Below are 26,304 nucleotides of genomic sequence, written 5' to 3' on the forward strand. Positions count from 1 at the left end.
TCTCTGGGCAAAATATTCCATTAAACCCTGTGGCAGAGTTCCTGCTGCATTTGCTGCCTCCCAGAGCACACTCATCCAAGCTGCTCCAGGGATTTCTTCCAGAAAGCAAAATATTTCAGTATTTCAGACTCTGCACAAAACCAGCTTCTCTTCCTCAGTCATCTCCCATCCCCAGACAACTGCCAGGAGGAAAACAGGAGCTAAGGTCCAAGAACTGGGATGGGAAGTGCCAGCTTTGCTTTCCAGTGGGAAGAAATGTATGGAATTATCTGCTGTTAAAGAACAGGGATGCCCCAACCTCCTGATCCAGCACTAGAATTCACCTGCCCAAGGCAGGACCTTCAGCTCGACCTCCAGGCACTGGAGACCATGAAAAGCCTCTGGGGCCACTTTAAATGATCTAATTCCAGTAAAATCCCCGGATAAATCCCACTTCCATGGCCTGTCAGAGGCTGCACTGCTTCAATTCTTGCTGTGAAGAGCTGTTGCAAGAGGCAAAGGTGAGAAAAGCTCAGGTGGGAGATCCAGGAGGAAAAGGTGGAAGGGAAAGGAGTGTCCCGTGTTTCATCCCACACAGCGAGGAAATTGGGAGACCCAGAGGGAGGGAATGTTCTTAGAGGGAATTCAGCGCTGAAGGATGAGATGCTCAAGGTCAGAGTGACTCAGACTGGAATCACAGGATACAGGGAGAGGCTGCTCTGAGCACCAGCTCTTCCCACTATCTCCAAATGCTTTGGGGAAGCTCCAAATCCAGGAATTAGAGGCAATCCCTGTTATCTCACTGAGAAGCATCAAACCTTTGGCTTCCTCACACTGAACTGAGAGAATGGTGGGAGTGGAATTATCTCCCTCTCCTCCTTGGACTGTTTCAAGACAATGTTTTTATCCTTGCAGGAGCAGCCACTGCCTCCCTCCCTCCCTGCTGAATTCCCCTGGCTCAGAGCACAAGCCAAAACCAGACACTTCTTGTACCAAGCTGCAGTGAAAGGTTGGCATCCAGAGCCCTGCCAGCCTCCCACACCAGAGCAATTAGAAGGGAGCTGGGCACAGGATCCCAAAGCTTGGGAAGGAGCAGCCCACGCACCCATTGCTGAGATGTCTTTATTCACATTTTCCCCTCCTAATTAATGAGGCAGCAGATCTCTCTGGCCCTGCCCACACCTCGAGTGCAATCCTGCCCCTGTGCCAGCACCCACAGCGCTGTCAAACCAAGCTTCCACAAGTGTGTTTGGGAAAGAGCCAGGAAAGCACCCTGTTTGGAGCATAACCACTGCCTCCAGTCCTGCAGCTGGGGGAAGTCCAGCAGAAAACTGCTCCAGAAGGGACAGGATTCTCCAGAAACGGGACTCAGAGCAGCTGGGAAGAAAGTCAGCACCTCACTGCACAGGCAGGGTCAGCAAACCCTGCTGATGGTCCCTGTCCATCCTCCTCAAACTCTGCTTCTCACTTCCCAGAAGCAACCACGTCTCTGAAGGCCTCGTGCTCTCAGACAGATTCTAGAATTTCTCCTCAATCATCAAATAACTATTTGTTTTCAGCTCTTACTTTGCCTAACATTGACACTGCAAATTCAGGTCCTATCTGCAACTGTCAGTACAAGTTTTAATCTCAAATTCAACAGCTGGCTTGTAGCCATGGCCATGAGGGTGTGTTTGTCATTGTAACCTGATTGTAATTCAATTATATGGGTAATAGTTATTGGTCTGCTAATAAAACGTTATGGAAAGAATTTGAGCATCAGGATTGGCCCAGCTAACAAAATTCTGACTTTTATTTGGGTTCTAAAAACTAAAACCAATGGCTTCTGTCTGCCTCTAACACTTTTCCACCTTTGAATGTTACAATGGAATTAAACAGGGTGGGCACTGAAAAAAAGGACAGATCATGGAATCATGGAATATGAGTTGGAAGAGACCCACAAGGAGCATCAGTCCTGCACAGACACCCCAGCAATCCCCCCATGTGCTGAGGTGGTGCTACATTCATGTAATCCAAGCCTGAGAGGGGTTTCTGGGATGAGCCTTTCCCCACAGAGCCAGCCCTGGAGCTGCCCCACACCCAGGGTGGGGTTCAGGTTGAACCTCTGATCTCTCCTCACCGACTGGAAATTCTGAAGTTCCACCAGGGTCTTCTTATCCACGGTGACCTGCCCCTTCAGCTTGCAGTGGAAAGCCTCCTCCACACGCCTGTGGGATGAAACCTCCTCCAGGGAGAGCAGGAGTGGAGGCAGCTGGCTGGGATGGGCTGAGACAGCCAGGGCTGCTCGACGTTCGATGGCTTCTGAGGGTGAAAGAGCAGAAAAAGAACAGGAAAGCAAAGAATCATAGAATCATAGTATCAATTGGGTTGGAAAAGACCTCTGAGATCATCAAGTCCAACCCTTGATCCAACCCCGCTGTGGTTCCCAGCCCATGGCACTGATGCCACATCCAGTCTGTCCTTAAAAACCTCCAGGGATGGAGAATCCACCCCCTCCCTGGGCAGCCCATTCCAATGGCTGAGCACCCTCTCTGGAAAGAAATTCCTCCTAATATCCAACCTAACCCTCCCCTGGCACAGCTGAAGACCCAGCCCTCTTGTCTTGCTGATGGGAAAAGAGACCAACCCCCCCCGGCTCCCCCCTCCTGTCAGGGAGTTGTAGGTTTGGTTTCAAGGCCTGGCCTTTGAAGCCACCAGCGAACGTTTGCAGAGCCAGCTGTGGATTTGTCCAAAAGCAGCAGCTCCCAAAAAGCTCTCAGAGTCTTTACCTTTTAAGATCTCCTTAAACTCCTGCAGAAGGACTTCCCGGGTCACTTCAGCTCCAGGGGCTCCCGGAGGTCCCTGAGGCCCAGGAGGTCCCGGGGGCCCAACGAGGCCACGCTGAGGGAGCAACCAAAGCAAAACATGGGAATTAGAACCAGGGAATCACAGGGACAGATCAAAAATTCTCTCAGCCACGAGGCCCCCTCCAACACCAGTTCAAACACAGATCCTAAACTCCCTTTCCATCCAGCTGAGAATTCCAGCATTTGGAATTTACTCATGTGCTTCAGATGGGAGGATAAACCTTGCTCGGGTGAACACTGACTGGTTCTTCAGGCACAAGGCTGAGTTTGCTGCCTCTGTGTCTTCTCAAACCACCAAAGCATCCTACAAGGCCTTTCAGCTTCTTATCTGAACTGGAATATCCCTCTTGCCATACCTGACATTATTAATTGCTCAGACATAATGATCACACACGGGGGGGTTTGCTGGGACAGCAGAGCTCTCAGAATAAAATCCAACAGTTCAAACCCCTGTAAAGCTCAGCTACAAACCCCTCAGAGCTTTAAACTAACAGAACAAATGTGCAGAGTTCATCAAGGCTATTTCTGAGGCACGTTGTTCCTGTTTCCTCAGGAGCCTGCATGGAAGCACTGCTGCCTATCAGCTCCCTGAGAAATAAAAGGAAAGCATCCAAAATTGTCTTAGCAGTGGATTAAAAGTGCTCACGTGACTAAGAGTCACTCAGCAGATTTGAAATCAACTCCTTGTCCACACCTTATTAATATATATCCTTTGAGATGCTTGAGCTGGTGGAAGGAAAAAAATAAATAAATGGCAGAGGACAATTTTTATTTCTGCTGAGCAGAAAAATAAGCAAAAAAAGGCTCAGTCCAAGAACAGCTGCTCGAAACAAAAGCGAGTGCTGCAGCGGAATTCCCACACCTTATCTCACGAGGCACTTGTTGGCTCAGACTTCTCCAAAACACTTGGAGGAATTAAACACAAACAAGTGGGAAAGTCAGCACGCCCTGGGGTGGGAAGGCAAAGCTGGAGCACCCAAAACCCCCCTGAGAAGGAGCAGCAGGAAGGGAAGGCAGAGTGCAGGGCAGCAACAACCCACCAGTTTCTTGTCCTTCCCTTTGCATCTCCTCTTGGAGGTGTTCCCGTCGTCCGGGCGGTGCACGAAGGAGATCCAGGTGCGCCGGGGGTCTGTGATCCGGGGGTCTGCAGACTCCAGGACCTGAAAACAAACAACAGCAAAGCCTGAAACCACTGTATGGCCACTCCACGGGGTCAGAGAACAGGAGCCAGAGTGTGCCCAGGGGGACAAGAAGGCCAATGGATCCTGGCCTGGCTCAGGAACAGGGTGGCCAACAGGGCCAGGGAAGTGATTCTTCCCCTGGACTCAGCGCTGGTGAGGCCACCCCTGGAGTGCTGTGTCCAGCTCTGGGCCCTCAGCTCAGGAAGGACATGGAGGGGCTGGAGCAGGTCCAGAGAAGAGCAACAAGGCTGGGGAAGGGACTGGAGCACAAGTGCTGTGAGGAGAGGCTGAGGGAGCTGGGGCTGTTCAGCCTGGAGAAGAGGAGGCTCAGGGGAGACCTCCTCACTCTCTGCAACTCCCTGACAGGAGGGGGGAGCCGGGGGGGGTTGGTCTCTTTTCCCATCAGCAAGACAAGAGGGCTCGGTCTTGAGCTGTGCCAGGGGAGGTTTAGGTTGGATATCAGGAAGAATTTCTTTCCAGAGAGGGTGCTCAGCCATTGGAATGGGCTGCCCAGGGAAGTGGGGGATTCTCCATCCCTGGAGGTTTCTAAGCTGAGACTGGATGTGGCATCAGTGCCATGGGCTGGGAACCACGGTGGGGTTGGATCAAGGGTTGGATTGATGATCTTGGAGGTCCCTTCCAACCCAGCTGATTCCATGATTCTATGATTCTATGACCAGACTGCTGCCTGCTGCCTAAAGCACATCCCCAGCACAAACGTGCACAGAGAGGGTGCTTGAGAAGCCAGTACAAGCCAAGAGCTCTAAATGTCCCTCAGAGACCTTTCTCAAGCTGCTGGGACTCTCAAACCACTCTCATACCACAGCAAACCTGCCCAGATGCCAGAGATTGTTCCCCACTGGCATCAGTTGGCTCAAAGGAGCAATAAAGGGGATTAAAAACGTCCAGAGAGCCTCGAAATGCTGCCTGACTTTCAAATCACAGGCTGCAGAGTGACAAACGTGCACAGAGGAGAAAACACAACTCCCAGTGAAACCCAGAGTCCAAAACACAACTCCCAGTGAAACCCAGAGTCTGTCTGACCACAGAAAAGATGTTTATGGGCAAATTTAACTCCCTATGTCCCTCAAGTGGACAGAGAAGTTCTGCAGAGGAGCTTTGGCACTGCAGTGCCTGTTTGTGGGTCCTTGCTGAACCAACTTGGGGCACAAGGGATGTTATTGAGGGGATGAAGCTCCTACAGGTCTGACAGCAGCTCTGCCACAGCTCAGACACCAAAACTCTGCCCTCAGTGCCCTGAGTGACCTTGCAAGGTGCTCCCAGTGCATGTTTGCTCATCACCTGTCCCATTTTTGCTCCCTAAATGCCACTTCTCAGAGAACCAGCTTGACTTTTAATCGCATTTCTAGTCCCACTTATAAGAACAGACTCACTTCCATCGCATAGCAGGAAAAAAAAGCACCCTTTAGAATGTTAGAATGCAGGTCAGGTCCCAAAAACAGCCACACACCCCCCTGAGAGCAGCGGGGATTGGACAGAGGGTTGCAAATTTTAACTGGGAATAACAGGGCAAGCCCATTTTGAGGGGGAAAAGACCAGAGTCTCCGTGTGATCTGCTGTGAAAAACCAGCAGCTCCCCAGAAATCAGGTGTGAGATGAGCAAGATCTCAAATTCTGTTAAACAACTCCCTCAATTCCATAAAGTCAAGGACACCCTGAGACATTTCCCCATTTTCACTCTGGTTGAATTAATCAGGGTCATGGTTATCCACACTCCCCACAGATTTATTCTGTATCAAAACCAAGAGCAAGACAGTTTAGTTCATTATTTCTCTCCCAAAATCAGGCTTGAACAGACTTTTTACTACTACAACCACATTTCTAGTCAGCCACCATCTGTGTTCAGCCAAGGGCTTCTGGTAGGTTGTTGTAGCTAATTTGTTTTTTGCCCCTTTTAATTACTCGAAGCTTCAATAGCTTTCTGAAATTCCATCACTGGGAAGTGCTGTACATGGAGCAGCCCAGAATTCCCAGGGATTGGGGGATCAGACACCTCACTGAAACAATTTCGTCTGCCCACGGGTTGCTTGAGTGGAGATTTTTGGGAAGCAGGAGAAAAGAGTCAAAGACACTCCAAAGAGAGTCCTTTGGTGCAGGTTTATCCACTGAAACATGTAAACATCAAACCCACAAAGTTTACAGAAGTCCTTGGAACAGCACAGGAGGTGCAGTTTATCCTAGAACAGCATGGGATATATTTATCAGTTGCATGGAAAATTAATGGGAAAAGTTGGTTCTTTCCTGCCCCACCTCACCTGAACAACACAGGGGTGCAGCATCACCACCTGCAGAGGAGTTTTATTAATATTTCAGTTTATAAAAGGTCATAAAGGCAGGTTAAAACCTTCCTGCAGGTGCCTTTTTGGGGCTGACAGTGTGTGGGGAAGCTGTAGGAAGGAAACAAGCAGAAGGAAACAAGTTATGAACAGAAGCACCTGGCTCAGGCAGGGTGTTCCCCCAGTGCTGTGACAGCAGAGAAAATGGAAATAAAATCACTTCATCCTTCAGAAATGGTTGTTCCTGGGGCAGGGACTCGGGGGTGCAACCTCCAGCACAGAGTAAACAGGACAGAGCCTCAGCAACTGGGATGTGGAGGAGAATATTCAAATATTCCTGATTTCCACAGGGCTGCAGCACAGGGACAGACTCCCCTCCAGTGCAGAACTCAGGGAACAGGCCAGTTCTGGAAGCAGAAGCAACAACCAAGGGCAGGCTCTGTGAAGGCAAACAGATGTTCCTGGAGCTCCAGCTGGGAAGGAACAGGCCAGAGCAGACATCTTGTCAGGGAGAAGACAAAAAAAAGACATCCAGATGGCACATCCCAGAAAAAAAATAAATAAAAAAACCCCTGAAGTATATATATATAAAAAGAAAAAAAAAAACAGTAAAAAAAATAAAATATAAAATCCCATCCCTCTGCAGTGGGTTGGTTAATTCACAAATCCCTCCACAAGACACTCGTGGCACATCCCAGAAAAAAACCCCAAAAAAACCCCTGAGGTATATATAAAAAATAAAAAAACAGTAAAAAAAACTAAATCCCATCCCTCTGCAGTGGGTTGGTTAAATCACAAATCCCTCCACAAGACACTCGTGGCACATCCCAGAAAAAAAAAAAAAAAACAAACCCTGAGGTATATATATAAAAAGAAAAAAAAGCAGTAAAAAAAATAAAATAAAATCCCATCCTTCTGCAGTGGGTTGGTTAAATCACAAATCCCTCCACAAGACACTGGTGGCACTCCCCAGTTTCTCCAGCCCAGGGCTGACTGACAGTTAAAATGAACGTTCCATGCTCGTGGTATTATTATTTAATTACTATGGCATGCAGGAGCAATCCCAGCAATAAGCAGGCAAGCCTCTGTTTTTTTTGGCAGAGGGAGCCTCCAGCAGCCAAGAGAGACCTCGCAGCCAACTCAGGTATCCGAGGGGATGGGGAACAGCCCTGGAATCCCAGAGGGGATTTGTCCCTCCTTGGAGGGGTGTTTGCAGGGCAAAGACACCCTGCAGGAGTCAGGAGGAATCCTCGGGGTAAATCCAGGGAAATCTCCTTAAAACAGCACCTCCAAAACCCACAGGAGCCTTGCCAGGGATTGTTAAGGAACTTTCAATCAGGTCTTTAAGCACGACTTTAAGTGTGAACACAATGGCACCTTTCACTCCGTTCCAGAGGGTGACACTGGAATTAGCCCAGGCTCTCCCTGATTTCCCTCACAGTGAGGCAATTTGGGCTGGAATTTGGGTGCTGGATCTCTCAGGCTCCAGCCCCTCAGGGACACTCAAGGTTCAGCCCCAGGGAAGAAACCACGGGTCAAAATCCACACTCAAAGAGCAGAGTTTGGATCCTGAGAGGTTTCTGAACTGCATCTGGACTTCCCTGACATTCCAGGATGTCGGGATCCAGTCCAAAAAAACCAACTGGAAACGGACAAAAGTCCTTCCAGGGTCTGGGTGGAGAGAAGAACAAAGTCAACACCACCTGTGAGCACAGTTTTACACCTAAAACCTGTGTTCTCAGAGTGGGTCAGGATGGGAAGAAAGCACGAGAACTTGTAATTTTGTGAGAGGAAAGCATCCTTTCCACCTGTAATTAGTCTATCCAAGAACAGACTCCAGACCATTCCAGTCCACAGTCCGTGCCTGAAGTGACTGCCCTGCAATTCTGCTCAGTTATCTGGGAATTTGTCCCTCTGGGAGGAAACTGTATTTAAGAACCCTTTGTTTCGTTTTAATTTAATTTCCAGGCACAAAATGGACTTGAGTAAGCATTTCCATTTTCTCAATACACACATTTCTCTGTTGTTCCCCCTGATTTACACCAGCCAGGGCATTGCCTGCTTCATTATGGAAATGAAGAATGAATAATTTATTTCAGTAGTGTGTTTTACTTGGACCAGGACACAGAGTGACAGAGCACTCTTATTTTAGCCTGAAAACCCCCCTGTGTCAGCTGCTAATAACTTACAGCTCTGCACACTCCTGCTTATTAATGAGATGTAAACCCAAGGTCCTGACCACTTGTGGTTTTTCAAAGATCCCTCAAGAATTCTCCCCCAGAGCAGAAGGGTTAGGTTTGCTATCTCAGCCAAATCCAAGAGGGAATTCCTACCGAAATTCCCACTGTGTTCTGTGATTAAAAATCACACTTCACTCCTCCAGCAACTTCAACCACAAACAGGCTGCAGTGGTCACACCCTTAATGAGTTTAACGACTCTCCTGGAGCAGGGTCATTCTGGGTGAGAAAACATCACCTTTCTCATTATTTATTATCATTACTTCATGTTGGCCACAAAGAATTGCTGTGAGTCTGTGTGTTCTTTGTTCAGAAAATTCACAAAACTTCACTTGTAATATTCCAGAGTAAGGCACGAATGTCAGATAGAAAACCAAAGAGAGCAACACCTGTTCCAGGGAGGTCACAGCCCAGTTTCTCCCCTGGGTTTAGCACTTGTCAGGCCCCAAAATGCTTTTCTCTCTGTTCCACCTGCAGGCTCAGACTGAAATCTCTGTACAGAGGAGAAATTGGTCCAGGTAATGTCATGGAACCAACTCCTGCTTTCAACTGGGAGCAAAAGACCCCCCAAGAAATAACTCAGGGGGATTTCAGTAGTAAAGCAGGTAGAGCAAAGCCTTGGTGTCTGGAGGAGCCAGGATTCCAGCTGGAAGGGACATCCAGGGGTTGTCTAGTTCATATCCATACAAATATCTCCAAGGGGGGGTCAAGAGGATGGTGCCAAACTCTGTTCAGAGACAGGACGAGGAGTAAAGGCCAGAAACTGGAACACAACAAGTTCCACCTCAACAGGAGGCAGAACTGCTTTCCATGAGGGTGGCAGAGCCTGGAACAGCCTGGAACAGTCTGGAACAGCCCTGGAACAGCCTGGAACAGCCTGGAACAGCCTGGGAGGGCTTGGAGTCTCCCTCTCTGGGGACATTCCAAACCCACCTGAACACGTTGTTGGGTGTCCCCTGCTCCAGGTGACCTTGCCTGGGTTGGACTGGATGAGCTCCAGAGGTCCCTCCCAAGCCAAACCACTCTGGGATTCTGGGATCCAACCCCCCCTCCCTGCTCTAAAGCCCCATGTGCAGGCAGGGGAAGGCAAGTCTGGCAAGTGGCAGGGAGAAGATCCAGAAGATCCAAACCTCTGCATCCATCCCTCGTGTTCTGCTCCCTCTCTCTCTCTCTCTGTCTCTCTTAGTCCATCTGTGTCAGAGAAGAAAACCCTCATGTGCTTGGCAAGCACATCACACTGTCAGCAGCTCAAAGATAAGACTGCAGAAAACCTATTTTAAAAAACAAAATAAAAAATAAACCCCAACAGACTCACTATTTCCACGGAAATATTGGGTTTATCAGATTTGAGGCTTCTGCTTCCCTGTTTTAGTAGAGGTTTCACCACATGACTCATGGACTGTGAATGTTAAAGGGGAGCTTTCTCCACTCCTGTTTTAAAAGAATTCCCAAGAGAGTTTTGTCCCAAACTGTTTGGCTTAATTAGAAGGAAAACACATCTACCTTTTCAACAGTAGGAATAAAAATCACTGCTCCCAGCTCATAATTCATTCCCTGCTCTGATAAACCTACCAGTTGGCCACAGAGGCTTCCAAGGTAAACACAGCCTTAATTTTTACTGCTCAAGGCCACAAAAATTCCATCTTTCCTGTTATGTGCTGCAGAGGATTAAATGGGACACTGCTGCTGCTTCATTTTCCTGTGCAGGGCATCCTCTCATGAAACAAAACTGCTCTCAGAGGCTTCAAGGCTCTAAAAGATCAGTGTTCCACAGAGAACAACCTCACATTAGGTAAGGACACCCTAAATACTATTTTACTTCTTCCCTTAGTGAATATAAATGGTGATGGTTTGGTGTAAAAAGCGACTTTTCCCCCAGAAATGGTGGCAATTCTTAAGCATTTACAGCCTGTGTAAAACCCCCCCTGAGCCTGGGCAGGTGCTACATAAACACAAAATCCAAAAATACACCGTTTAGAAAGCAACACTTAACCCTCCTGGACTTCAACTCAAAACAGATTCCAAGGAGAAAAGTTCAAGCCCTCTGCAAAAATTTGGGGAGTGATTGACATCCAAGGTTTGGGTTTGTCCCATCCTTCCTGAGCAGAACCTGCCCGAGCTGAACTCGCCAGCTCGTCCTGCAGCCAAACCTTTGCCATGGATATTTTAAAGCAAAGCATTTCGACACACAGACTTGCAGCTTCCAAACAATGTCTGCTTTAATGAATGCCCACGAGCCTCTGTGTTTTTTTCTTTTTTCCCCAGCCCCAGTGGATGTGTGACTGCATCAGAATTAACCAGGACCGGTTCCTGCTTGTTTTTTGCAATCAGGATGGATCCTGCTCGTGGTCCCATCCACTTCACATCGAGGCAAATTAACTCCAGAATAAATAGTTGCACCAGGTCTGTCCGTGGCCCCTCTGCAAGGGCAGAGAGTGAAGCAGTTGTGGGGAGAGCACAAGTGATGGATTAAAAGCACCTCGAGAATTCAGCCTGTGCACAACCTGTGCTGGCAGAGCCCCGCGACACACACGCACAAAGAGGAGCTGCAGGAAGGCAGCTCACGGCCCCCGAGGACAATTCTGAGGGCACAGCCAGCTTTTATATGCAGGACTATTCCCCAGACCTGCCCAACCTTAACCAATTACTCTCACAACAGCCCGGAGTGGGATATTTGGGATGTCAGCCCAATTGTTCCCCCTCGGCCATGCCCCAGTTGCTGGCAGGTCTGTTCCCCCATTGCTATAGTGACTGCCAGCCCTAATGCTGCTGATCAAAGTCGTGCTGGAGAGGTCACTCTGTCCTGACAAGGGACATTTTTGTGTGAGCAGGGGAGGGGGAGAGAGCCTGTGGCATAGGGGAGACTCCCTTCCTGCTCCCTCTTCCAGTCTCCCTTCACTTCATCCTGCTCCTGCTCCTAAAACCTGCTCTTCATTCTCTGCTATTCCCAAGCATTCTTCCCGAGCATTCTATGCAAATATTCATCCTAAAGGATTCTGGGGGCTCTGAGCAACCGAGTGGAAGTTTTCTGGGTGATTCTCCCAAACATTTAACATTTAACCCTGCCAAATTCACTCACCAGCTACAGCCACAGAGGTACCACACACACACACACACAGAGAGGCTTCACTTCCCATTTACACACAACTAAAAACCATCCTGAACCCTTTCCTAGAGCCACAACCACCCTAAACACATCACCTGCCCACACCCAAAACCTTCTCAGCTCTGATTTTCGGCCACATTCTCCTGCCCACAGAAAGCTCTGGCATTCTGAGATGTTTATAACACTGTATTTGCTAAAGAAGGGTTTGAAATAACATTTCAGGGAGTTAAGACTTTGCCTGCAAGAGGCACATTAAAATCCCAGCATCATTCCTGTGATAGCCCACTTGCTTTAATTTTAAGTTGTTGCTGATGCTGTTCATGCATCAGAACTTTAAAACATCTTTACCCTTAATCAGCTACAAGGGGACTGGAACTTTCAGTCCTGGGTGTTCCAAAACAACCATAAATTGGAGTATTCCAGTGTTTGCTCCAGCAAAGCCAGGAAATCAGTCATGCAAAGGCAAAAGAGGGAACATTTCCCTCCTTAAAATCAAGCAGCATTTTAGCAAGATTGCCTGAAATCATTGGAAAAAGGAAGCAGCACCACTCTGCTGGCAGGACTAAGCTCTGCCAAGACACAAACACCCACCTTGGGATGCCCGTGCAGCTCCTCACTGTTGGACAGGGTGGTGTTGAAGGGCTCTGTGTACTGATTTGGTTCTTTCTTCACCTTCCTCTCTCTCTTTGCTGCTGAAACCCTGAAGAGGCAAAACTGCTGACACAGTAAAGTTGCCACAAACACCCAGGTGCACCCCTTCATTTTGGAAAGGGAGGGAGGGGCCAAGTCCAAGCACAAAAAAAAAAAAAGAAAACCTTCACCACCAATAAAGGAACAGAGTCCTCTCTCCAAAAATAAAAAGCAGCAGGGTCAGAAGTGCTAAAGAAGATCCTCTGGGCTGTGCAATGTCAGATGGGCAGCGAGATGGATGTGCTGGTTGCTGAGAGGTCTCTGCTCAAGCAGGACACATGGAAACGGTACAGATCAACTTGTTTAAAATCTGGATTCACTCGGAGAAGGAGGTAAGTCCATTCAGCCTCTGGGAGCTTTACATAAATACAAGAGGCCCTGAAAAGTCCTGCCACCCACCTTGAAGTGTTGCTCTCCCTTCTACCCCCCTCAAATAAGTCTTCAGACTTGTTTTAAATGCACTCAGCTATGAGAAGTCAAACTGCTCTGGGCAACAGTTGCTCAGGCCAGAGCTGACAACACGAACTCATCAGGGGGGCTCTGGTTGTTCCTCTTCACCAGGAGGGTTCACTTGCTGTCATTTGAAGCCTCGTGTTGGGTTCAGAGCAGGTTTGGATGCGTTCCATCCGTTCCCTCTGGGCTGATCCTTCCCCCTTTCCTCAGTGACAAGTCCTCATCCTTCCCTTCCAGGATGCTGGGGAACTGTAATCCAAGGTTGCTACAGCCAGTGCTCCTCTGGAGGGGCTGGAAGCATCACAGCCTTGTCGGGGGAAGAGAGACTTCTCACACCATTAAACTTAAAACGAGGAGAAACAAAGAATCCGAGAGCGTCCCCAGCTCCGCCGGGAACAGGGAGAGTTTCCCCAAGTGTGGTTTGTCTCCCTCTCTAGCTGAGGGAGCTTTCCCTTTTCTCTGAGGATGAGCAGCAGCTGTCAGGGTGCAGAACCTCGTGGCTTTTGCATCCTCATCTCCCCTCACACCGGGCAGGATTTCAGGTACCTCGGAGGGTCTGGTTTTTCCCGCTGCTCCTTTCCCCAGCTGCACGTTGGCAAAACCCTCCTCAGCTCCTGCCTTACCTCGGCAGAGAAGTCCTTCTGTCCCGAAGGAGTTTCCATCAACTTCAAGAAAAGCAAAAGAAAAAAGAAAAGGGAAGAAAAAAAAAAAAAAAGAGGAGGGATCACATTCTAATGAGCTGTCAAGCCTATTCTCTTCACATTCCTATTAGACTCCCTGATAAGTGGAGCTGGCCCGTGTGCCAGGCAGATTTAAATCAGTGCCCATTCCCTGCTCCCTCCCCTCAGCCCTGCTCTGTCCCTCCCCTTCATTATCTCGGAGAAATCACCATTTTTCTGGGAAGTTTGTAAAGCTGCACGGGGGAACGGGTGGTAGAGCTAAAAAATATGTGGCTTGGAATAAGCACTCGGCATCACACACGAGGATAATCAGAATCCTGCCTGATTTCCCAGGCTCTTCCCTATTTTCCCTCAGCTCCCATCAGAGGGTGGCTCCAGGGGGGGCTGATTTCTTTACAGGGTGGGCTGTTGGTTAAAAATCCCAGAAACCCAGAGGTTCTCTGTGTCCTACCAGCACTTCAGGAGGGGATCTTGATGTACTTGGACACTGCAAATCTCTACCAGTTCCCCACCACCCAGAACAAATATTCCTGTTCTTCCCACAAAGATTTTTTCAGATGCAAAGATTTCCCTGAGGCTGTGCCATGAGAAGGTCCAGGAATGATAAAAGGTTGAAGATCACATCGTTTGAAGTCCTTTATGCAGCCAGCAAGGGAGAGATTTGCTTTATTTTGGCAATTCCTTCACCAGAACTTCTGTAATCCAACTGTCAGCACAGATCTTCCTTGGATTTTGCAGCCAGGGTAGATCAGGAGCAAAGCTCAGGGAAACTGAGGCACAAACACATTTTTTTGGAGCTGCTTTATTTTGGCAATTCCTTCACCATAACTCCTGTAATCCAACTGCCAGCACAGATCTTCCTTGGGTGGATCAGGAGCAGAGCTCAGGGAAACTGAGGCACAAACAACCTGAGCTGCAAAAAAAAAAATCGAGAGGTGGAATAAAGATTGGTGGATCAGAAGCAAAGTTCTGTTAATGTGGTTTGTGGAAACTGAGCCACAAACAACCTGAGCTGCAAAAATCAACAAGCAGAGCACAGATTTTTAATTTTTTTACAGCACCTTCGGGGAGAAATGGAGTTTAGGAAAGAGAACAAAGTCAGAAGGGCACTTACCCAGCAGCTCAAGAGTTAACAGCACATCACCCCTCCCCCAGCCAGCTCACATTCCATCAAAACTACGTGGCAGACTTTATTTGTTAATAATATTTAACTTTCTTTGGCGCCTTCTCATACTTAAGCCTCTTTTTTTTTTTTCAGGTTAGTTGTAGACAAGCCATGAATTTGTAAAAGTGCACTTGATGACACATTAATAGGACAATCTGTCATAGCCCAGCTAAACAGCCTGACAGCTCCACACACCACGGCGGGCAGGGACAGCCAGGGCTGGGCTGGGCTTGGCTGGGCTCTGCCTAAAGCCCCTTCCCCAGCCTGGCAGCAGCTCCTGGGACTGGGGGGGAAACCAGTCCCAGCTAATCCAAGGCGAAGGCGTTGCTGGTTTGGGTTGTAAACTTGGGACAGTGGTGGGACAGTGACAGGGTGGCACACACAGGGGTGGCTCTGGGCAGCCAAGGAGGCTCTGAGGGTCTTGGGGACATTGTGGTGACACCCACAGGGAGTCCAGGGAGACCCACACAGAGCTCTGAGAAGGTGGTGACACTGGGACAGTGACATGGTGGCACCTGGAGAGGTGTCTCTAGGAGGTTCTGAGGGTCTCAGGGACATTGGTGACATTGTGGTGACATCGTGGTGACACCCACAGGGAGTCCAGGGGGACCCACACAGAGCTCTGAGAAGGTGGTGACAGGGGGACAGTGGTGGGACGGTGACATGGTGGCACCTGGAGAGGTATCTCTGGGCAGCCAGGAGGGTCTGGGGACACTGGGGACATCGTGGTGACATCATGGTGACACCCACAGGAACCCCCAGAGGAGCCACACAGAGCCCTGGGGATGTGGTGACAATGTGACAGTGATGTAACAGTGACATGGTGGCACATGCAGGGCAGCCAGGAGGGTCTGGGGACACTGGGGACATCGTGGTGACATCACAGGGACACCCACAGGGAGCCCTGTCTGAGCCCCAGAGAGCCCTCGGGACGTGGTGACACGGGGACAGTGATGGGACTGTGCCATGGTGGCAGCCAGGAGGGTCTGGGGGTCTTGGGGACACCACAAGGACATTGTGGTGGCATCATGGTGACACTCACAGGGACCCCCAGGGGCGCCCCACAGAGCCCTGAGAATGTGGTGACACGGGGACAGTGATGGGACTGTGCCATGGTGGCACCTCCAGGGGTAGCAGGAGGGTCTGGGGGCCTTGGGGACTGTGTTAAAAACTCCCCAAAAGATCCTTTTCCCACCTTTGGGCTCAAACGAGTGCTGGCACAGCTGGTGCCTCCCCTGCAATCCCAAATTTCCAACTGCCCACCTTGGAGTTCCCGTCCCAGCTGCAGCAGTTCCCCGGTCTCGCCGCTGCCTCCGCAACGTCCAACCCCTGTTTGCAGAAAAAAAAGAAATAAAGTAAAATTAAGGACACAAAGTCTCAGGTGGCACTTTCACAGCACAGCAACTCAAAGATCTTGGAATAATGGGAAGGAACTCTCCAACTCCCTGACAGGAGGTTGTAGCCAGGTGGGATCGGGCCCTTCTCCCAGGTGACAAGTGATGGGATGAGAGGAAATGGCCTCAGGGGAGGTTTAGATGGATATCAGGGAAATTTTTTTTCATGGAAAAGGGTTGTCAGGCTTTGGAACGGGAATCACCATGCCTGGAAATGTTCAAGAACCTTGTGGATGTGGCCTGTGGGGACGTGGATTAGTGGTGACCATGGTGGTGCTGCTGAAGTTGATGGTCTTAAAGGTCTTTCCCAACCTTAATGATTCCATGGAAGGCAAACAGTTTCTCCCTGGAGCTCAGCACCACTGAGGCACTGCCAGGGATGGTTGAGAACAGAACAACATCAATCCTGCACGAGGAAAGTCTGGAAGCAGGGAAAACGTTGTAAGAAGCCACGTTAAGGATTCCAAACTGTGCAAGAACCCAAGGACAGTGTTTGCAAACCCCGTAAGTGTGAACAGAGCCAGGGAGGGAAGCGAAGAGTCGGGCAAGGAACTTGTGATCCCATCTTTCAATCTCCACTTCTGCGATTTTACTCCAGATAGGCCTCACCTGACTGCGCCAGGAATAATATCCAAAGGGCAAAAGGGCAAAAGCTGGGATTCCCCCACTTATCTGCTGTAGATATAGGGAACAACTCCTTGGCACAGAGATGGGGATTTTTGAAGCCAGTACAGTTGCTGACACTCCCCCCTCCCATTCCTGCTTCATCCCAGCTAAAGGGCTGGAGCATGGAAGGAATCCTGCCCTGGGAGGGTGGGGAGGCCCTGGCACAGGTTGCCCAGAGAAGCTGTGGCTCCCCCTGGATCCCTGGAAGTGTCCAAGGCCAGGTTGGAGCAATCTGGGATAGTAGAAGGTGTCCCTGGGTGGAACTGGGTGATCTTTAAGGTCCTTCCCACCCAAACCATTCTGGGATTCTGGGACAATCCAACATAAGCTTAGGCTGTTGGTTGTTGTACACAGGCCCCAAGGCTGCCAGAGCTCCAGGAGGGTTTGGACAACGCCCTCAGGGACAGGGTGGGATTGTTGGGGTGTCCTGGGCAGGGCCAGGGGTTGGACTGATGATCCTCGTGGGTCCCTTCCAGCTCGGGATATTCCACGATTCCTGAAGCTGTTCGAACAACCCTGAACACACCAACGAACAAAAGAGCAGCTTTGGGAAGACTCACCCGGGGTTTATGGTGGCTCCGGTCGGAGCTGCAGTGCCCGCATCCCACATTCCAGAGCCTCTCCGTGCCCGCATTCCCGACCCGCGGGATCCCGAAGCGGGATCGCTTCGCCATCTGCTGGCAAATCCATGGAAACGCCGACACACCTGGGAAAACGGCCAAAAATCCCCACTCGCTGCTCCTCCAAAGGTTTCTCTCAGAGTGACCAGGTGGGAAATAAACCCTTTGAGGCAAAGCTTTTCCCGCTGATAAAAGTTCCCAATAAACCCTCACGAACCATCCCCTTTCCTTGCCCAGAAAACCTTTTCAATGACATGCTTTGAGTTCCTTCTCCACAGATTCCCTTTTGTACAATCTTTCCACTGAAAAAGTGATTTTCCTGCTTTCCTTTTGCAAAGGAAGGATCAGCTTGTTCACAAAATAAGCCACTAACACCCAAAATTATTCAGACAGTCAAAAAACACCTTGAGAAGCACAAGGCTTAAGGGAATAACTGTAATTTGTAATTACAAATTTCGCCATAGTTGTTGTTTTCTCATCCATATTTATCCATTCCAGTTTCCTCCCAGTGATTCCTTTCCCAAAAAGAGTCCCACAGAAAGCCTCTGTTTTCTCATGAATGTTTATTATGAACAAACATTACAATGCAGTCATTCCCACTCCTCAGTACATGCTCGTGGCAAGGGAACACTTCCATGACCTGGAAATCTCGGGGGGGAGGAAGGTGATGACTACACAAAACTCCAGAATTTAAAATAAAATAAAATAAAATAAAATAAAAGAGATCTTTCAAGGCGACCACGAGATGTCATGTAATTCCAGCTGCAAAAGCTCCCTACCACCAATTCCTAACAGTTTTCCAGAATAAATCTAGGGAATTGCAGCGTGAAAGTCGAGGGCCAGACATTTATTCCAAGATCATATAATGAAGGAGAGCTTTTAATTTGATTCCAGCAAGTAATGGACTGCTCAGGGCATGGGAATATTTCTGCCTGGGCTCCTCCATCCAATGACTGGGGTAACAAAAAGATCAGACACTGCATTGTTAGAAATTCTTAAAAAACCCCACAAATCAGTAAAACCTACACAAAGGGGGATAAATCTCGTGGTACCAAAGGCAAGGAGACATAAAAATGTTTCAAGGGGTTTAAATTGCTCCCAGCTTCCAACAAATGGCACCTGGAATGGCTGGCAATTCCTCCAAATCCAGGGGACTCAAGAGAAAAACTGTAATTGTGGAAGTTTTGGGTTTTTAAACACAACCAATCCTCAGGGGGGGGAAAAAAATGCAGCATGTGCAGGGTTTGACCAAAGGGGGTTTTGTTTCTGCAAACAAGAGACCCACCTTCAGGTGCTCAGGTGCAGCTCAAGGCCAACTTCTTGCCATGGAATAAAAAGCCTCTTCTTCACCATCTCTGGCTGTTTTTCTCTGAGCTTGGAGAGGCCACAGAAGGTGCAAACACACCCCACCCGAGGTCTCCTTGCCTTTGTCTTGGTTTTTGTGGAGAAAGAACTTCCAGAAGAGAAGATAAACGTGGATAACCAACAGCAGCTGCTGTCTGGCAATGGCAGGAAAAGGCATGGCAAGGACACAAAGAGGTTGGAGAGGTGCAACCTCCTTCTGCCTGGAGAAAAAAAACATGAGCCACCCCGAAAATCCCAGCCCTGCAGGAAAGCCATGGCACTGCCCTCCTCCTTCCCAGCACATCCCCAGACCCACAGGACTCGTCTCTAGGATTAAGCACATACGAGAGGTAAATGAAAAAATAGTTATAAATAAGATTTGGTAAAACCATAAAATAATAATAATAAAAAAACCATAATCAAAGATTTGATAAATACACTTAAAATCCAGCCTTTTCCAAATCCCATCCTCACACACCCTGACTCCTTCCCTTCCTCACATCAGGAAGAACTGCTTTAAGGTTTCTTCAGCAAAGAGCTGTTCTGCTGATTTTGGTAATTCCTACCTATTGCAGAGAATTGGTCACATTTATTGGTGCTCTGAGCTGTTGGCTCATGGGTTGACAGGACATTTTTGCCTATAATTCAAGATACCAAGAAGCTGAGAGAGACAGAGAGTGAAAATCTGAAAGGGGAAATAAGACAGTTTCAAAACATTCTTAGACAGATGAGGTAATTATTTATTTGGGCTCTTCAGAATAATTAAAATAAGACTATACAGTGAGTGCAGAGCTTTTATCCCTGCTACCACCTCGGACAGTTGTAGCATTGACAGTGTGTCAATTCTGAAAGGCACAGCAAGTTTGCCTCTGCTGAAACAAAGCTTTTGGGCAAAATGGTAAAATTCAAGCAGGAGGGAGAAAAATCAAGCAAACTCAATTTAAAAAAAAAAACAAACAAACAGGTAATTTCAGACAGACTTTTGAAGTTCAGTGTTTACCCACAGTGCTGGAAGCCTGTGAACAAACAGCAATATTTCATTTATCAGTCACCTGAAGGGGAACAGTGATGAACTCACAGCTAAAAGCTTCCACACTCCCAGGTGAATTTGGGGTTTGGCTTTTGGTGGTTTGTTTTTGTTTTTTTTTAAATAGTGAACAGTGGAACTAATTTGAAGGGTTAGTTCAGGCAGTGACACTTGAGATGGATTATCAGCTGACTCTGAGGAAGCTGCTTTGTCACTGAGACTCCTTTGCCTTTTTCCCTTCCCAAGGGCTGGGGTTGCCTCAATCCCCACAGCCTGAGGAATGCAGAGATTTTGGAACACACACTCAACTCTCTCCATTGGTGGGTGCAGTTTTATTAGCATTTCACCAGTGGCCCCTTGTGATCAGAAGGAACTATTACAACTTTCCAAAAGAACATCTCCCAGAAGGAAAATCTGTAAGTGAACAAATCCCAAACAACCCTGGAGATGGGTATTCCCACTAGAGGCTGATTCCAAGGCTTTTTTTTCTTGCTAAGGGCCAACAACTGCACTTCTTGTAGCCCAAATAAAACCTTCAATGACACTGTGACAATTTAGACAACACATTTAACACACTGTGGTGTTATGTTCCCACTCATCTAATCACTACTGACTAGATATGCAATGATGGTCATTCTAGTTGGAAAAAAAAAGAAACCAGCAATTTTCTGTAGCATCAAACGTTCACATTAACCAAACCCTTCCCAAGTCCACGTGGAACCCCTACTTGGATCACTGAACACCTGGACAGACTCTTCCCTACCGAAAATAAAATGATATGCAGAGAATGGCAGAGTTTTAAAAATTGTACAGTGAAGTAAAAAGCCTTATTTGCTCGAGAGTTTCAAATTTCCAACGACAGATGGAGGAACTGCTATAAAAAAAAAATCAAAGCACTAGAAATGTAGTGTCTCATCAATAATGCTCTGACTTGTGAGAAACTACCAGAAGAGCAGCAAAAGTTTCCGCCTAACTCCAACTCCCCACGAGATTTCTCCCAGCTGCCCCAAAAAAAAAAAAAACCAAAACAAAGAGTCCCACCACTCGTTCTGCAAAACTACCGCTAGAATTTTGGTCTTGGGGGTTTTTATTCTGCTCTCCTCCTCCTCCTCCTCCTCACTCCTGGGCTATGCTCCTCAGGACATACTTCACTGTGTAGGCAAAGGCAGCGAAGCCCACGATGACAAACAAGTTCGCCAGAGCTCCGCCCAAGAGTCCATGGTGGCGGTTGGGCTGCTGGAGCCCGGGGGGGTTGGCAGGGCCCAGGGGCACGTGCCCGTTGAGGAGGGGGAGCCCGTTCTGACCGTAGTGAGCGTCCCCGTCGGGCACCACGTCGGGCAGAGGCAGGGAGGGAGGTCTGTTGTTGAGCTCTTCTTGTGCTTTCTGTTTCTGTTTGATCTCCTGGAGAGGGAGAGAGAAAGAAAAAAAAAGGAGAGACCTGAGGGGTTGGAAGCGAAAGTTGGTAGAGCTTTGGGTGCCCTGAGAGGATTGGAAGTGAAATTTGTGGAGCTTTGGGTGTTCTGAAAGGATTTCAAGTGAGAAGCTTTGGGTGTTCTGAAAGGATTTCAAGTGAGAAGCTTTGGGTGTTCTGAAAGGATTGCAAGTGAGAAGCTTTGGGTGTTCTGAAAGGATTGCAAGTGAAATTCGTGGAGCTTTGAGTGTTCTGAAAGGACTGGAAGTGAAAGTCATGAAGCTTTGGGTGTTCTGAAAGGATTGCAAGTGAGAAGCTTTGGGTGTTCTGAAAGGATTGCAAGTGAAAATTGTGAAGCTTTGGGTGTTCTGAAAGGATTGCAAGTGAAAATTGTGAAGCTTTGAGTGTTCTGAAAGGACTGGAAGTGAAAGCCATGAAGCCTTGAGTGTTCTGAAAGGATTGCAAGTGAGAAGCTCTGAGTGTTCTGAAAGGATTTCAAGTGAGAAGCTTTGGGTGCTCTGAAAGGATTGCAAGTGAAAGTCATAAAGCTTTGGATGCTCTGAAAGGATTTCAAGTCAAAGTTCTGAAGTTTGGGGTGTCCTGAAAGGATTTCAAGTGAAAGTCATGAAGCTTTGGGTGTCCTGAAAGGATTTCAAGTGAAAGTTGTGAAGCTCTGGGTGTTCTGAAAGCCATGAAGCCTTGAGTGTTCTGAAAGGATTGCAAGTGAGAAGCTCTGAGTGTTCTGAAAGGATTTCAAGTCAAAGTGATGAAGTTTTGGGTGTCCTGAAAGGATTTCAAGTGAAATTCATGGAGCTCTGGATGTCCTGAAAGGATTTCAAGTGAAATTCATGGAGCTGTGGGTGTTCTGAAAGGATTTCAAGTGAGAAGCTCTTGTCTATCTTTTCCCCACTCTCCTGTGTGCAATACTTAAGACCTTTTAAAAGGCTTCCAGGATTGACAGAGTCTGGGAAAAATCCTGAACAATTAGTTTGCTACATAGAGAAGTTTGAACAACTCCAGAAAATCCAAATATTGTAAGGCTGAATTCCCTTACCTCCACCACTTCAGGGAAGAGCTCACAGAAGACTTTATCTTTTAAATTAAATGCTAAGCTTTGTGCAGCGAGTTGTCTTTTCTGTGGAGGAAACAAAAACAACATCAGCAGCTGCAGAGAAAGTCATTTGCTCCAATCCACCACCTGATGTCCCCCAAGAAGGGTGCAAACCACCAGCCAACTTCCTGTCATTTACAGCACCACACTTGTGAACATTATTCACTACAACACCTTCACAGACATAAATGATGTTCTCAGTTCTTCAGCCTGTGGGATTAGGGGGTTGTGTCAGTGTGACTGCTTGGCTGGCACACCCAGAGGAAGGAAGGGGGGACAGAATCCCAACCACACTGTTTACTTCTGAGATATCAGAAATATCTGCTGTTTTGCCATTGCCAAAGCTGCCCCAAGGTCCCTGACACCCTCTGAACTCACTGTGAACTCAGATGTCTCTATGCTGCCCAGTGTGGGGCCTTTTTCCACCATAAAACTAAGGAGGCCCGTCAGGATTGTGGAGACTGACCAAGCTGGATTCCACGTGTCCGGGTGGAAATCAGTGATGGAAAGACACAACCTTCAAAAAAAACACAGCCAAGAGGTTTGGGGTTGCCATTAAAGTCATCACACAATTAGGCACAGTGCTGAAAGGCTGTTAATTGTTCAAGTGTTAGAGAAAGGTCCTTACCTTGTGTTACACTTAAACCTTCCATTAGGTGTAATCATATAAATACTAGGAGGTTTAAAAGGGAATTCTCTGGGGAATATTAGTTTCCCATGATAATAGCCACCTGCATTACACAGAGAGAGGAATTACTTGTTTTGCATGAAGATTAAATCCTACACTGCTACTCAAAATGGGCCAAATAAACCCCTTGGCTTGCCTCCTTCTCCCCCTCTCACTGAGATCAAATTCTTCATCTTGTGCCTCTAAAACTAGGGAATAATAACCCAAACCTGCACCAGATTTAGTCTGGAGGTAGTTCTCTCACATTCTCTCTTACAAACAGCATTTGCTGCTGTCAAATGTCTGGAATACAATGAAGGAAAACCAGCCAAACTGTATTTAAACAATAAAATGGGTTATTTTTCCCAGAAACCAAGTGCAAACACAACCCTATGAAGAATCCCAATCATAAAAGCATTTCTGAGAGGCTCCAGAGGACACTGTGACTACAACAAATGAACAAGGCTTTTACATTTCAAGCTTTCTCCAGAGAAATTCATAAAGAGAATTTTTACATCTCAGTTCACTGAGGTGCTAACAAAATGGGGCTTTTTGAAATTATCTTTTGTCACATGCTCTCTAAAGTGAGCTATCTGCTCCAAAATCTTTAAGAGGAAGATCTCTGTCTTCATGTTCACCTCAATTTTATTTTATTAAACCCCTTGATAACAGAAACATTCCTGACAGCAGCATCACCATCTCTTTTCAACCAGCTTTCCCACAGACTGCACTGACAGATCCTGGAGTTATTTTTAGTTGTATTTTGCCCATTCAAACCACCATTTAATCACTAAACATTGCAAACACAACACATGGTTTTTACCTTCATAGGGTGTCATTTCAGGTCCCCTCACAACATAGTGCCTGGGAAAAGAAGGGAATGGAAACACTGTGGATCCAGCACACAATCAGCCCCCAAAATCCCTAAAAAATGAGGAGCTAATCATCCAGCCCAAGCTTCCCATGCTGAGGGGTGAGGGAGTCGGACTTGATGACCTGGAAAATCTTGTTCTCTCTCCACGAGTGATTCCAGTTCTCATTCCCACTCTTACCATTCCAGGATATTGGATGGGAGGGGCTCTGCACAGATGTAAGGCACTGGATCTTTCTTAATTCTCAGGTAGTCTTGTTTAAGCCTCTGGGTTGCTGTGGTTGGTGCTCTCTTATTACTGTTGTTGCTCATCTAATTAAAAAAATAAATAAATACAGTATTAGTAGACACAGAGCTACTGTCACTCCTGGGACACTGCTCCAGGTTTTTGCAAAATCCACTTTATATTTAAAATATAAATTGAATAACCTTCACTTTTTTAAGTGGCAAGATCTTAACTAACACAGTCCCCAGAGACATCTGTACTGGATGATCCTTCCAGCTTGGGATATTCTGTTCTAAAGGTCTTTTTGAGCAACTGATTTCCCTGTTCAGCTTTGATATCTGTCCTGTAAATTTACATGTTTTAAATTCATCTGGTGTTTCTACACATCCAGTTATCTAAAAAAAACAACAAACCACAATAATCTTGTTGCTGACTTGGGGGGTGAAGGACTTGGAATTAAATCTGCTGCCTGCTAAGGACTGAATTTCCAGAAGGGAACTCCTGAGCCAGATTATTCTCTTCCAGAGAAATAAAACCCCATCCAAAGGGAGACAAGTCAGTGTGAGGGGAGGAAGTTCCATGCTGTTTTACAAGACAAAGAGAGAATTAGCCCTTATAATGCACCTACAGAACACACTAATTAACAACTGCTGTTTGACTCACTTTCCCCTAAGAACTTTAGGGAATTACTTGGCTTTAAACATGGAATAAAAAGGAAAGATTTTACAAACACAGATAAGGCAATGCCCACAATATGACACGAAATACATGTTAAAATTCCTACAACCCTTTCTATTCCTTCTCTGCAAACAAGCAGCCGAGTAAAATTTATTAAAGAAACAACATTTAAACCACGAGCAACAGTTGTATGTGGTCAAATATTCCACCTCTACTCAGAATAAACCCTTTAACCTGCCTTTTGTCAGAACTGCTGCAAATCACTGCTTGAAACATCAGAGCATTTTTTTTGAAGCCATAACCTCCCGAAATCATAAAATTCAGAATCTTTCCCCAAAGAAGCCAGCTCTGACTTTAAAAGATGAATTAAATAATATCTTTGGACTTCGACACGATTATTTGTTCTGATGTTTTTCAGTAATAAATCGAAGTACTAGTAGTAGCAGTAATAATAATAATAATTTGAAATAAGCCCTCAGTACCTGATAATAATATTAAGAATTTGAAATGAGCCCTCAGTACGTGATAACAATATTATTATTATTAATATATTATTATTATTATTAATAATAATAATTGGAAATAAGCTCTCGGTATGTGCTGCGAAAACACACCGAAACATTTTAACGCTTTAAGTGAGGTTACTGGCATTTTAACGCGCCTCAAAGCCTTACCTGGAAGAACATTTGTATCTTAAACACGGAAAATAAATGGCTACGACCGCAAAGGCAATTTCTCACCTGGGCAATACAATGGGACGAGGAGAAGTGAAGGAGGAAAGAAGACAAGGGGGGAAGGCAGGGACGGAGGGACACAGGGAAGGAGGAGAGAGGGAGGGAGGGATTGAGGGACGGAGGGACTGAGGGAGGGAGGGAGAAGGAGAGAGAGGGACTGAGGGACAGACAGAGGGAGGGGGGAAGAGGCAGCCAGCCGGTCCCGCCGGGGGCAGCCCCCGCTCACCTCTCCGTGCCCGCCAGGCCCCGGGCGGCCCCTCCTGCCGGCGGGCGGAGGGAGGGACGCGGGCAGCGGGCGGTCGGGCCGCGATGGCGGCGGCGCGGGCGGGGCGGGCAGGGCCGGCCGGGGTCCCCTCACGGCTCCGAGCCAAGATGGCGGCGCGGGCGGCACTTCCGGGAAGGAGCCGCGGCGCGTCCGGGGCGCGAGGCCACTTCCGCTTCCCGGGGCCGCCATGGCGGGCGCGGGGCCGTGAGGGGGGCCCGGGGCCGGGCCGGCCCGAACCCCGCTGCGAACGCGGCGGCGTCGCACAAAGCCACGCGATCACAGAATATGCTGAGTTAGAAGGGACCCACAAGGCTCACAATCCAACCCCTGGCCCTGCACGGGGCACCCCCACAAGTCCCACCACCCAACAGTCCCACCACCCAACAGTCCCACCACCCAACAATCCCACCACCCAACAGTCCCACCACCCAACAATCCCACCACCCAACAGTCCCACCATCCAACAGTCCCACCACCCAACAATCCCACCACCCAACAGTCCCACCACCCAACGATCCCACCACCCAACGATCCCACCACCCAACAATCCCACCACCCAACAGTCCCACCACCCAACAGTCCCACCACCCAACAATCCCACCACCCAACAACCCCACCACCCAACAATCCTGCCATGAACCCTGAGGGCATTGCC

General features: G+C 47.9%; 2 protein-coding genes across 5 annotated transcripts in view; both read right to left on the reverse strand.

Annotated features, from left to right (window-relative positions):
• The window catches only part of FAM132A (family with sequence similarity 132 member A), a 20,776-nt gene extending 3,258 nt beyond the window's left edge, over positions 1 to 17,518 (reverse strand). Inside the window, exons 1-6 of one of the 2 annotated variants that reach the window (XM_017825816.1) lie at positions 17,256 to 17,518; positions 15,899 to 15,964; positions 12,239 to 14,383; positions 3,866 to 3,985; positions 2,748 to 2,859; positions 2,099 to 2,280 (exon numbers count right to left, since the gene is read on the reverse strand). In XM_017825816.1, coding sequence (XP_017681305.1) covers positions 2,099 to 2,280; positions 2,748 to 2,859; positions 3,866 to 3,985; positions 12,239 to 12,409 — 585 coding nt within the window. In that variant the 5' untranslated portion in view covers positions 12,410 to 14,383; positions 15,899 to 15,964; positions 17,256 to 17,518. Of the gene's footprint in view, positions 1 to 2,098; positions 2,281 to 2,747; positions 2,860 to 3,865; positions 3,986 to 12,238; positions 14,384 to 15,898; positions 16,040 to 17,255 lie in introns of those variants that run through there. The other variant, XM_017825815.1, reaches the window with a different exon arrangement.
• Positions 17,519 to 17,861: 343 nt separating this feature from the next.
• UBE2J2 (ubiquitin conjugating enzyme E2 J2) lies at positions 17,862 to 25,696 on the reverse strand. 3 transcript variants are annotated; one of them, XM_017825813.1, is made up of 7 exons: positions 25,611 to 25,696; positions 23,928 to 24,058; positions 23,699 to 23,739; positions 22,837 to 22,939; positions 22,587 to 22,725; positions 22,152 to 22,232; positions 17,862 to 21,087 (listed from the first exon to the last, which is right to left on the reverse strand). In XM_017825813.1, the coding sequence occupies exons 2-7, from the start codon at positions 24,056 to 24,058 to the stop codon at positions 20,803 to 20,805; spliced, it is 780 nt and encodes a 259-aa protein (XP_017681302.1). In that variant the 5' UTR covers positions 25,611 to 25,696; the 3' UTR covers positions 17,862 to 20,802. The 3 variants fall into 3 exon arrangements, with proteins under 3 accessions (XP_017681302.1, XP_017681303.1, XP_017681301.1); XM_017825814.1 differs by lacking the exon at positions 25,611 to 25,696 and adding an exon at positions 25,391 to 25,410; XM_017825812.1 differs by lacking the exon at positions 25,611 to 25,696 and adding an exon at positions 25,325 to 25,374.
• Positions 25,697 to 26,304: the final 608 nt, after the last annotated feature.

Source organism: Lepidothrix coronata, unplaced genomic scaffold (genome assembly GCF_001604755.1).
Source record: "Lepidothrix coronata isolate B3197 unplaced genomic scaffold, Lepidothrix_coronata-1.0 Scaffold122, whole genome shotgun sequence".
NCBI lineage: Eukaryota > Metazoa > Chordata > Aves > Passeriformes > Pipridae > Lepidothrix > Lepidothrix coronata.